The 12,379-nt window shown below is 32.4% G+C and overlaps 1 protein-coding gene across 1 annotated transcript; it reads left to right on the forward strand.

Moving 5' to 3' along the window:
- Positions 1 to 4,211: 4,211 nt before the first annotated feature.
- On the forward strand, positions 4,212 to 6,023 carry LOC110107949 (auxin-responsive protein IAA4-like). Its single transcript, XM_020838399.2, has 4 exons — positions 4,212 to 4,420; positions 4,691 to 4,821; positions 5,355 to 5,451; positions 5,552 to 6,023. Exons 1-4 carry the CDS (start codon positions 4,251 to 4,253, stop codon positions 5,604 to 5,606), a joined length of 453 nt encoding a protein of 150 aa, XP_020694058.1. The 5' UTR covers positions 4,212 to 4,250; the 3' UTR covers positions 5,607 to 6,023.
- The last annotated feature ends 6,356 nt before the right edge of the window (positions 6,024 to 12,379 follow it).

The following is a 12,379-nucleotide window of genomic DNA, read 5'->3' on the forward strand; positions in this document are numbered from 1 at the left end:
GGATAAATATTTGATGTTATTATTGTATGAGACTAAGGAATTAGTCTTGGTAGGCCTAAGTGGGAGATTCAGTGAAATAAGTGCAATATATGGGTACCAAATAAAAAAATTTGTATTATGCTCATCTTAAGCCGAAAGTATTTGAGGTTAACAAGAAGTAGAGAGCTGCATCAAGGGCTTGGCTTTCGAACTAGCAGAGGATACGGCAGATTTAACCGTGATTGGAGATTCGATGAAGACGGCTGATTATGTGGCGGTGGGTTGAGAGTGTGGGAGGGTTCGGTGTGGAGACGAGTGAATGCCAACCAAATGCAGCTCGTAGACGGACGATAAGATGAATAGCGCAGAAAATTGAGTTAGATCGTCGAATGGGTGGTCAGGCTTGGAATATGAGAAATATATTTATTTTTAGCAGCGGTAAACATAGTTGTGTATATTTATCTAAGATATGATTTATCTACCTCCAGTAATAAGTGCTGCAAAAATCCCTCTTTTTAGTAGTGTGACTAAGAAATTAGTCTTGATAGGCCTTAAACATATTGAATTTTCTTTAAAATAAGTGCAATATATGGATACCTAATAAAAGAAATTGTATTATATGCTCATTAAAACAAAAGAAATGATTTTGTAGAGAATTTCACTCATGCTAGCAATGTGAGAAAGGAAATGATTTGTAGACTCTAAGAGGGAGCAAAAGTTCCTCTACTTTTCATTCTTTGCTACAATAGACCACTCCTTTAGGAACAAACAATACATTTCAGTCACTGACGACTCAGATCTTCAATTCATTCCATGCAAGCACAAAAGCCCTTTCTCTTGCTGTCTTGTCTGTGTTTCCATTCTCTTCTTTCTCAGCTTTAGCCATATTTCCTCTCCTTTATTTTACTCTTTTTTTTTTTCGGCTCATCAATTTTATCAAAAATACAAATTTAGCTTTGTTTTCACTTCTTTTTTTATTGTCTGCCCAACATTTTCCACTCATTATTATCACAGAGACAGCCCAAGGGAAACATGGACACCAATATTCTAAAGGAATGTTTCCCTCTATAAAAACTTAGGACTTCAAGAAAAAATATTTCATATAATTTTGAATTATTTTAATGCTGTTATCGCTACCAAAAAGTTAATGTTTTCGCAGCGAACACAACTACAGTGGATTTGCAACCGCTGCAAATAAATTAGTAAGTGTTTAAACCGCTATAATAGATCCTAAAAAGTGCTGCGAAAGCCTAATTTATTAATAGTGTATATATGACAAAATGAGTGGAAACGTAGAGAGAAAGAGAGGGGGAGTTGTTGGTTGCTTTAAGGCTATTTTATGGTTGATTTGCATGCCTATTGTCTCCTTCAAGTACCTATTTGTCTTTCTTTGAAAGGGACTAGCAATACTTCAAATGTTACATACTTTTTTACAAGTCAATTTTTTAGGAAATAAATGAAATTTATTTTGAATATAGAGAGAAATGTGTAAAATTGAAAATTTTTATATAAATTTACTTAATTGATAGTTAAATTTTAATTACTTTTGTTTATTATGAAGAATTATAGCTCTAATTTCTATTAGTATAAAAATAAGAATATAATAAAATTTAATATTAAATTTGCATGATATATATATTGGTAAAACAAAAATTTAGACTCTTGACTTTAAAAAATGTGCCTAAGACTTAGGGAATATTTTTTTATTCCAAACCTCAAACCTTATTTTATCTATTTGATGAGTAAGATTAAGATAAATATTATATAATAAGAAAACTTCCTCTTACAAATTGGATGTATCTAACCAACTATCTATTAGAATAAATTACACTAAGTTCAATGCTTGGTCATAGTCTAATTCTCGAGTAAATAAACAATTCAATAAGAAAATTCTTGAGACTTTTGGATGGAGTGATCTCTTAGTTTTCTCACATCTTCTTTTTAAAGTTTTAGAGTCTTTTTTGGACCGTTTTATGGCTACTTTGTCTTTTTAACATCAGTCACAATTTCGTCTGACTACTATTTTTTTACTATTTTCTCACCGTTTTTCAAAAATTTCTGTACTGAAAAGCTGTTTTCTGCAACCATAATAGTGAAATTGCTTTCTATACGACAATTCTAAAACCAACTTTATAAAACATTGTAGCCGTCCCAAACATGCCCTTAGAGCTTATTTATGATATGTTTTTAGCTACTTTGCTTTTCCGACAACTACAATTTTGTTTGGCTACGACTTTCTCACTGTTTTCTTATTGTTTTTCAATTATTATTGTGGAGTAAAATTGCTTTAAATTCGTAATCATAGTATCTCAATACTTTTCCCCAGAGCAACTTCACAATCAACTTTATAAAACGCTGCAGCCATCCCAAACAGACACTTAATATACGGCATTTTCAAATTATTATATCAAAATTGATGACATTAAGAGATAGAAAGAGAGAAATTTATACTTAAAATTATAATCTTTTGAAATTACCTAAGAATAAAGTGAGGATAAGGCCTAAGCTCTTTATTTGATTTGATGACATTAAGAAACGTGAATGAAATGACAAAAGAGATAGATAGATAGAATGAGAACTGTCTGCCTAATTCTGATAATATTCATTATCAACTTCCATATTGCAAAAGCTTGCATTCACAAACTTACGAGCATTTCTTCCTAAAAGAAAAGCAATCCGGCCTACCCAATTCATGCCCAGCACAATAAAGAGCTTATTTTGGAGAAAATAATTGGTAGAGGGTGACTTGCAAAATTCATCTAACCTACACGTTTTGGACTAAAATCCAAGATTGTTATAGCATGCCTTGTAGAAATTGATCAGGTTGGATTCAATTGATCCGTGCAGGTCTTCCTAACTCATCATGATCTTGTGGTGAGAAGCGAAATGCAGTTGGTAACAATTGCAGTTTATTGAGGTTTCGTTTGGGACAGTTTTTTTGCTTTTTAAGGCTGCTTTTTAGTACAAAAATTTTTAGTTCAAGAAATTATTATACTAGAAAGTTGTTTTAGAAAGCAGTAAGAAAGTTGTCCCAAATGAAACTTAAATCAGTTTCAATTTCGATTTGAGTGTTTGATTAATTTGTCTACCAATGTGTTGAAGTTTTGACACAACTTAGTAGATAATATGGATAGAAAATGAATACTTATAAAGATTAATGATCAACTTTTAGGTCAAAGTCGAGTTTTCCAAATGAGCTAGAGCCTATGTAATTTAAATGAGTCGAGCTCAATCTTAATAATTAGTGAGCTCGAGCTCGAGCTCAATAAGAACTAAACAAATTTAGTTTGATTGGACATATAGACGACTCAACTTGACTCGTTCATATCCTTAGTTGGGAGCTAAAAGTTTGACCTACCAAGAATACATAATATCATCCAAAGAGCACAACAAAAATTGAACCTATAGTTTTATGTTCATTAAATTACCAATGATTTGATTATAAAATGCACAAATTCAAGAGTTTAATAAATCATTTTAAAAGTTTGAGCATTAGTTTGAAAGCATATGAATGAATCCCCTCTTCTTATTACAAACTATAACAAATATTTTTCATGCATTTGACGTTAGGAAGTCAAGCATTAGACACACAAACAATTAAGCCATAAATATCATCTTCTCATTTTGCGAATAAAATGAAAAAAATGATTTTTTTTATTTCATAAATCATCAATTATATTAAATAATTATATGATTCCTTACTATACTTTTTTTTATTAAAATACATTTTCATCCACGTCATACATAATTAATTATTTATTTCATCAAAAATCAACATATAACTTTTTTTTTCTAATTTCTAACATGTGAGGTCTTGCCTAGTTGCCTTCCCAGCCTACCACCTGTAAATAATATCCCTTTCAAAAAAAAAGTCAATTAGGCTCCGTTTGAGGAGAAATTATTAGGTGCGGATATCAGACAGAGAGAACCGTCTGGTTTTCTCTCTGTCTACAGTCAAAGTGTAGCTACTGTAGTAGTTGCTTTGACTATATTTTCATTGTAGACAGAGAGAAAATCGGACGATTCTCTCTGTTCGGTGTCCACACCTAATAATTTGCTCCGTTTGGTAGGGCTTTCATAATGCTTTCTAAAGCAACTCGCTAGTTTAAAAATTAAATTTTTTGTACTAGAAAACTGCTTTAGAAATCAATAAGAAATCAGTCCAAATGAAACCTTAATTTCCTAAAACACAGTAATTTTCTATTTTATATTGGTATATATATTACAGGCTATGGGCATCTACAAGCTCATACCTGTCTTTGTTTATCGAAATGGAAGAACTAGAAAATTCTCCTTCTTCCTCCATAGATAGCAGCAGCCACCCCCCTATTTCTTCTTCTTCATCTTCCTCCTATAATACCAGGAGGGCCTTAAGCACAGATCTACAGCTCGGACTGAGCCTCTCTACTTCTTCCTTTCAGGCAAATTCTCCCACTGAAAGGTAGTAACATACTTGCAACATTCACCGTTCTTCTTCTTCTTCCTCTTCTTCTTTTTTATCATTTCCTCCTTTGTATTGAGATTATTTCTCTATTGTTCCTATTTTTCAGTTCCTGTTTCTTTCTTTTCTCATTTACTTTTGAGCTCTTATGAAATAATTCTGATCATTTGTCCTTTCATCCTAACACAAACATATCAGAATATTCAGATAAAATAACATTGACTTCTCCTCTTCTTCTTCTTCTTCTTCTTCTTCTTCATTTGTTTACAGGACTGAAAGCTTATTTGTGAAGGTCTATATGGAAGGAATTCCAATTGGAAGGAAGCTAAATTTATTAACTCAAGATGGCTATCAAAGTCTGATAAGAACACTTCAACAGATGTTCAGGACCACAATTGTCTGTAAGAACAATTTCATTTAATTTTATATAATTATTTTTTTTTATTCTTAATTTATTTTTTAAGTTATTATCATCTCTTTCAATATATTGTGGCTCACATGCAATGCCGCATATTGTCTTCCAACATTATTAGCATTTTTTTTCTTAGAACAATTGACTATGTGATTGGTTGATTGATGTTTTATCAATCAGGAATTTTTGAAACTATTTTAACAATCATAATAAAAAAAATGATTTCCTTTTAAAGAAATTACATTATTTTTTCAATAATTTGTTAAAATTTTCATGATTTGATTGTAGCACATACAAATACACAAATTTGATGATTTATTTTTATATAATTACAAACTAATTTTATAAATAAGGAAAATTTCAAGAATATATATATAAAGTAAAAAATATTACATTATTTAAAAAAAATGCATCAAGCATACAACCAATAGGAGCCCAAAGACAGTAGGAGAAACATTTCTATGATTTTATTTTATTAATTTATTATTATTATTATTATTATTATTGCATGAATAAATGCAGATCCTGATGTATGTCAAAACCCTTCAACCACAGCAAATGTTCTCACATATGAAGATAAGGAAGGAGATTGGATGATGGTTGGAGATGTCCCATGGGAGTAAGCTTCCTTTCAGTTTTTTTTTTTTTCTCTTTTTTTCTCAAACCCTAATTTCTTAAAAATATTTTGTATTATTTATTATTATTATTTTTGAATACAGGCTTTTCTTAACTACTGTCAAAAAGCTGAAGATAACAAAAGCTGATAAGTGCTAAAGTACCAATATTCATCAATCCCCAATTTTGTTTGTAAGTTGGGTTAGCATCAGAGAATTTTAAAGAGAGGAAAGGTAGAGATTGAAGAAGAAATGTAGATAAGATGTGTTAATTAGCCTTTATTTGTCTGTTTTGCATAATATATTGGTAATTAATCTCATTTGAAGGTGAAGGAAGATGAGTGCAATCATTTAAGGGCTGATAAAAAGTTTTTTTTTCCTTTTTTTGGAAGACATTTAGGTCAATTAAGACAAACTCACACACAGATCTTCACATACGAAATCTCTTGATTGTTAGCTAAAACTCCCAGCCAACAGACTAAGATGAGCTGCGTACAAGAAGTTACATAGAGAGGAAAATATTATGATGTAATCAGATTTTTGTTGTTTCCAAAATTATATTTTCATGAATGTTTTATTTTAGATGTTCTTATAGTATTTAATTTTAATTTTTTAATTGTTGTATGATGAAGTGTGACAATATTATTATTTGGGTTAGAAATGATACAATAAAGAATTTGTTTTTAGAAATAAAAAATAAAAGTTATAGAAAACACAAATCAAATATATTTTCCCTAACCTCAAATCCATAATATTATCCTTATTATTAAGATATCATATTACAATATCTGCTGTAAAGAATGTTATTTTCTTAGTTATTTGCTGCAGTAAAGAAAGCTATTTTCTTTCCAGAAACTAAGTTCATCTGGGTTCTAACTGTAGCTTCTTATTTATATAATTTCTGAACATTGAAGATTGTATGAAATGACTACAAATTGGATGTATCTGACCAGCTATCTTCTTAGAATAAATTGCTCTAAGTTCAGTACTTGGTCATAGTGTAATCCTCGATTAAATAAACAATTCACTTAGAAATTCATGTGACTTCTGGCTGGAGTGGCTTGTCATCCTCTAATCTGATGAGTTTGTGATTATCATTCTGAGCAGTAGAAAGCAGTAAGAAGGCAGTCCCAAATGAAGTCTTAGGTCTAAACGGATTTCATTTGGGACAGTTTTTTATTTCTTCTAAAAACAGCTTTCTAGTATTCTAGTTTAAAAAATTAAAATTTTTATACTAGAAAGCTGCTTTAAGAAGCATTAAGAAAGCCGTCCCAAACGAAGCCTTAGTTTACTTAGTGAGCGATTTTTCAATATTTAATGAAGTCGAACAAGTAGTAATTGCTTGAGTGATTGATAGAAAGAGGATCAATCAAGAAGGTTTGATTAGTCTCTTGATCATTGTAGTAGCTAATATGATTCAAATTATGACTAATACTGTACTAGTTGAGAGATTTGTGAATGATTAATTATGTTCTTTTGATAATTAAGGGATTCCATTTCTTCAACACTCTGTAGTAGGCATTGATGTGAACATGACCAACATTATCTTGAGCACTACCAAGATTCAATCTTAGAATCTTCTTCAAAACAACCATTTTCTAATAATCATTATTGTGGGAGCCCACTCAAATAAGATTTGGAAAACTCTTAGTACTATTTATGTTCGCGAACATCCGAGTAACTGAAGATCTTGACACATTTAAAATTAGCTAATCAACACGCCAAAGAGTATAAAAAATTGAACGAAATGAGTGAAATATTGATTTATTGAACAAGTGTAGACTTAAAGATGGAAAATGAGATCCAAATGAGAGTAGATATATAGACTTCTTCATGAGAATTTGAAAAATGGAGAACATTTTCTTAGGCTTCGTTAGGGCCAGCTTTCTTACTACTTCTTAAACTTTTTGTACAAAAAAGTTGTTTTAAGAAGTAATAAGAAAGCCGTTAAACTTTGTTTGGGACAACTTTTTCAATTCTTTCAAAAGCAACTTTTTAGTAGGCCTGTCAATATATGACACGACCCAAAAACCCGACCCGAGTTTTTCGGGTTCGGGTTCTATTTTTCATCCCGTTTTAAATTTCGGGTCGGGTTCGGGTCAACCCGGAAACCCGACAATGACTCATAAATGACACAGTTCGACCCGCGCTGCCCAGCCCTGACTCATTTCGCCGTTTCGCGTATTATACGAATAAATGAAACCATTTAGGGCTCATTTCAAGTTTTTGAGACTTCGAGACATCGAGTCTTCCGTCTTCATCTCTTCTCCTCTAGGGCTGTCGAATCTAGGGTTTTCTCAACTAATATCGCAGTGCTTCCTGCCTTTCTGGCTTCCTGCCTCCTTGAGAACCTTGACGGAGCTTCTCTCCTCGTCACTTGTCAGTGTCGTCGTCTCCTTGACGGTCCTTCCTGCTCGAAGCTTTTCTCCTCCTTAGTCCTTGCTATTTAATGCTCTTTTTTATTTTATTTGTTGTGCACTTGTGCTAATTACTTACTATCATGTTACTATGTTAGAGTGATCTTGGTTGAAGTTTCATCGTTCTTCTTTGATTATTCCGAAGATTTTAAGTTGTTATGCAATTTTCTTTTGATTTTCCTATTAGGGCATGACATTTATCTATTTTTGTATTTGTCGATTAGGGCATGAATCGCATGATGTTGGGTTTTTTGGCCATTTAGGCATGCTATAAGCCTGTAAGTTTGCTGAAGGATTTAGCCCTAACTAAAAGTCTGAAATAAAGTAATAAATGGCCTCATGTTGAACTGTTGAACGATTTTTTGGATAGTATTTTGAATATAGGCCTGTCGATTTAACTATTGCTGGCTTATTGGTTATTTTTGGTGCTGCCTATTGCAATTTTCTGTCTCTGGACGCTAATTCAGTGATGTGGATTCAAGGAAATACATTAAAACTTAAAAGCATGTAAATCATGTAGTGTAGCCTGCTGGCTGCACCTGTAAGAAGCTGATATAGTGCCATAGTGGTATTCACATGTATTTCTTTGAAATTTAATATTTCAGGATGTTCTTTCATATTGAATTATTTATGATATTTAGTTATTGAGTAATATGGATTAAATCCTTTAATTGGTTCATTAGATGGAGGATTCAAACACACTTCATGAACTTTTTATTGATGAGAATGAGGAACTTCACATTGAAGATAATGTGATAGAGCCATCTAATGATGGTTCAATGGTAATTAAGAAGCGTAGGAGGATGACTTCCAAGGCTTGGGGGCATTTTGAGATGCTATCTAATCCTACATATGGTAAGCAAAGGCGTAAATGTAAAAAATGTGGTGCACAATACTTGTGTGAGCGTAAAAATAGGACTGATAACTTAAGAAGACATTTGCAAAATTGCAAGAAAAGAGATCTACGTGACATAGGCCAGCTCATATTGCAAACCACTTCAAATTCTTCTATTTCTATGACTTATCATAAGTTTGACTCGTCAGAATTTCGTGATTTTTTTACTGCTTGCATAATTATGCATGATTTGTCATTCTAGTGTGTTGAATGGTTGGGTGTTCGAGCACTTTTGAGCTATATTCGTTGGGATGTTCAACTATTTTCTAGAAATACAACAATGAATGATTGCAAGAAATTATTCAATAAAGAAATTTCAAATATTCGTTCACAACAAGTGTTTTTGTACGAAAATGCTGTTTTAGAAAGCAATAAGAAAGTTATCTCAAATGAAGCCTAAATGATGAATAAGTTTTAAGTGATCCAAATCTAATGAACACTGCATAAAAATTAGTGTTTACCGGCAGTCAAATAACCGCCAGAATTACCGGTGGTTAAACCGGCTGTTGGACCGCTGGTATTAACCGTCGGTTTACTTGGCAATTTTTAATAATAAACTGCCGGAAAGGCTGACTGTAAAATAACCCTCGGGTAGGCCGCGGTTCTGCTATTTTCACGTTACCTTTACCGGCGACTTACCCGCCGGAGTTAAGTATTTTTTTTTTCCAGCTGTCGAAACCGCCGGATAACCGCTGGAAATTGACTTAAAATTGGTCAACCCGACCATCCCTCCTCATTTGTTCACGTATCCTTTTCCTCCAGACTCTCGTGATCTCCTTCGACTCCCTTCGTAGGAATCCGACCGTCGATGCCCTAACTCCGGCCGACGATCTCGCCCTCGCTCCTGCCGCCGATCACGCCCGCACTCTACCGCCGATCACGCCCGCACTCTGCCGCGGAAACCCGTCGAGCACTCCGGCAATGTCCTGAACCAAAGGTTTGGATTTTTCTTTCACTAAACTTTTTAATTTTAATGTGTCATGCTTTATAACTTTGGGGGAGAGTTATGGAGCATAGATTGAGGCATGATAGCAATGTTTCGCAAAATTAATTTGGATTCATACAAGGTAGGTCAACTATGGAAGCTATACATTTTTTTTGACTGGAAAGTGCTCTATTGATTGAGATGATTTCCCCTATTGTAGCATCGTACGTCGTTATTATTGAATCGTTCTCGCTGCCGTAGTGTCATTGAATAATGTATATTGATATCGAGTGAATCGTATTGAATAATTGGATTGACTGATTTGCAAGAGTACGCTCTGACACGAGTCCCTTATTGAATTAATCGATGCTATTGATTGCTATTAATTGACACAAACATTCTATTGATTTGATAGATGATATAGATACAATGAATTGACTAAACGACACGATTGATTGAACTGATAGTATTGATTGATAGACACTGCTATGATGGATAGATATTGATTGAAAGCACTTACTGATTTGATTGCTGAGACGTATTGATTTATCGATGTTTTTACCGCTGTATTGATTATACTGCATTGAATATTGATTTGATTTTCGCTGTGCAGACTTGATTTCATTGACTATGGATTTCCGTATTGCATAGACTCATTGACCATTGATTGACTTGATTTATTTGACCTGCATATTGATAGCATCGCCGTCCTTTGATTTCAGTTGTAGGCTTTGGTGACCTGCTGGGCTTTGTAAGCTCATTATATGTGGTTAAAATTTTCAGGTCCGAGCAAGGCAGCTGGAATGGAGTTCGATCAGAATGTCAGACGAATCCTTTCACTATTGATTTATGGGGCATCACAAGTTATTACTTGTGTTTAGGAAGAAGGTGGTTTGACCAAATATTTTTAATAGACCGGCGTTTGAGATGGCCGGTACGCCGCCGGTAATTAACCAGCGGTTGTTGGCACTATGACCGTCGGAAATTACCGGCTGTGTCTGCCGTTGGTAAAATTAACCGCCAGAAATTTACCACTGCAATTCGTTTCTCACGCAGTTTATACTAGCGGTTAATAGACGGACGGTAATTTTTATAACCGCCAGAAAATTTATCCTAACCGTCGGAAAAAGCCGTCAGTAATTGACAATTTTCTTGTAGTGGAAAATAAGTATCATTGTGAGCCTTCTTCGGACCTTATTCGAATATTGTACCTATGTTATTTGAGGGGACTTCAAATAAGTAGTACGTGATCAAAAGCAAGAATATATATTTTAACCTAAAATGAATTAACTTTTATGCATTTTTCTCCAAAAAAAAAATAAATAACAGTCATAATTATTCAATTATTATTATTATGAGACATATAAAGTCAAAATTCTCAAATACTTTGTGATACTCAGATAAAAAGATAGGGGGTTTACTTATATCATATAAAAATTTTATATTTACAAAACTAGCATTTAATTTTAATATGAATTTTAAAATTCATGTCACAATAAACTCAAAATAAATATTCAATTTTTGTACATGCTCCTAACTTTTCCATTACAAGCTTGTGATTCCTCAATATTAAATAATCATGTGATTCCTTGTTGCAATTTATTTATTAAAAGTATTCTATAATATTATTCACATTACTAGAATTATTGGAATTATTCATTATAATATAAATATTAAATCAGGATTAAAATTTTAATATTAAAATAAATATAATATTTATAGTAATAATTTATTATAATATTTACTCATTAATAATAATATTTTCATTTATTATACTTTCTTTTATTACTCCTCTTCTATTACCTATATATAGGCACAGTCATATCAACGTATTATTTAATTTAATAATTAAAAATATTATAATTCCAAATTCTCTAACATTGACAATACATATTTAATTGTTTCTCTTTTTTTTTTTTTCAAATCAAATCAGTTATGAAGGCCTTGCCCTCCCTTAAAAAAAATGAAGAGATTTTTTGTAAATTAGGATTGGTTTGAAATAATTTTCTAACTGCTTTTTACAACAGCTTTTTAGTATAATTTTTTTTTAAAAACAGCGAAAAAGCTGTAACCAAAAGCTGCCATTACCATTGAAATGGAAGAAGATAGAGAGAATTCTCCTACTTCCTCCACTGGTAGCAGTGGAACCCCTTCTGCATCTTCCTCAGGCAAAAGCAGAATAAAAACAGATCTACGGCTTGGATCGAGTCTCAAAGATTATTCTTATCATGAGGAAAGCTCTTCCAAAGAGTATGATATTAATTTGGATCATTCAGTATTTTATTTTTAATTTCTTTCCTTCATACTAACAAATGTTTATTTTATTTCTCTTTTTAAAATGATGATCAATAAATTATAAAGTATGTGGTTAGAACTCATAATCTTGGAGATACAATCATCTTCTTTAATCAATGGGCCACCAATCCATTCAGAGATTCTCTAATCTTTTTTTAGGTTCCTATAGTAGTTTTAATGTTTTTATTTTAGATATATGGAGCATGGATACGGGGACAACACGATACGAAAAGGACAAAAAAACATGTTTATCATTGAAAATATAACATAGAATCATAGATACATATATAGTATTGATACATCATCAAAAAATTAGCTTGATCGGGCACGAATCTCGAGGCAAAAGTTAGTTGGAAACTTCAAAAGTTAATTTTGGAAGCACCCGAACTCCGATTTCAGCG

The sequence above is a fragment of the Dendrobium catenatum genome, unplaced genomic scaffold (assembly GCF_001605985.2).
Source record: "Dendrobium catenatum unplaced genomic scaffold, ASM160598v2 fragScaff_scaffold_282, whole genome shotgun sequence".
Lineage (NCBI taxonomy): Eukaryota > Viridiplantae > Streptophyta > Magnoliopsida > Asparagales > Orchidaceae > Dendrobium > Dendrobium catenatum.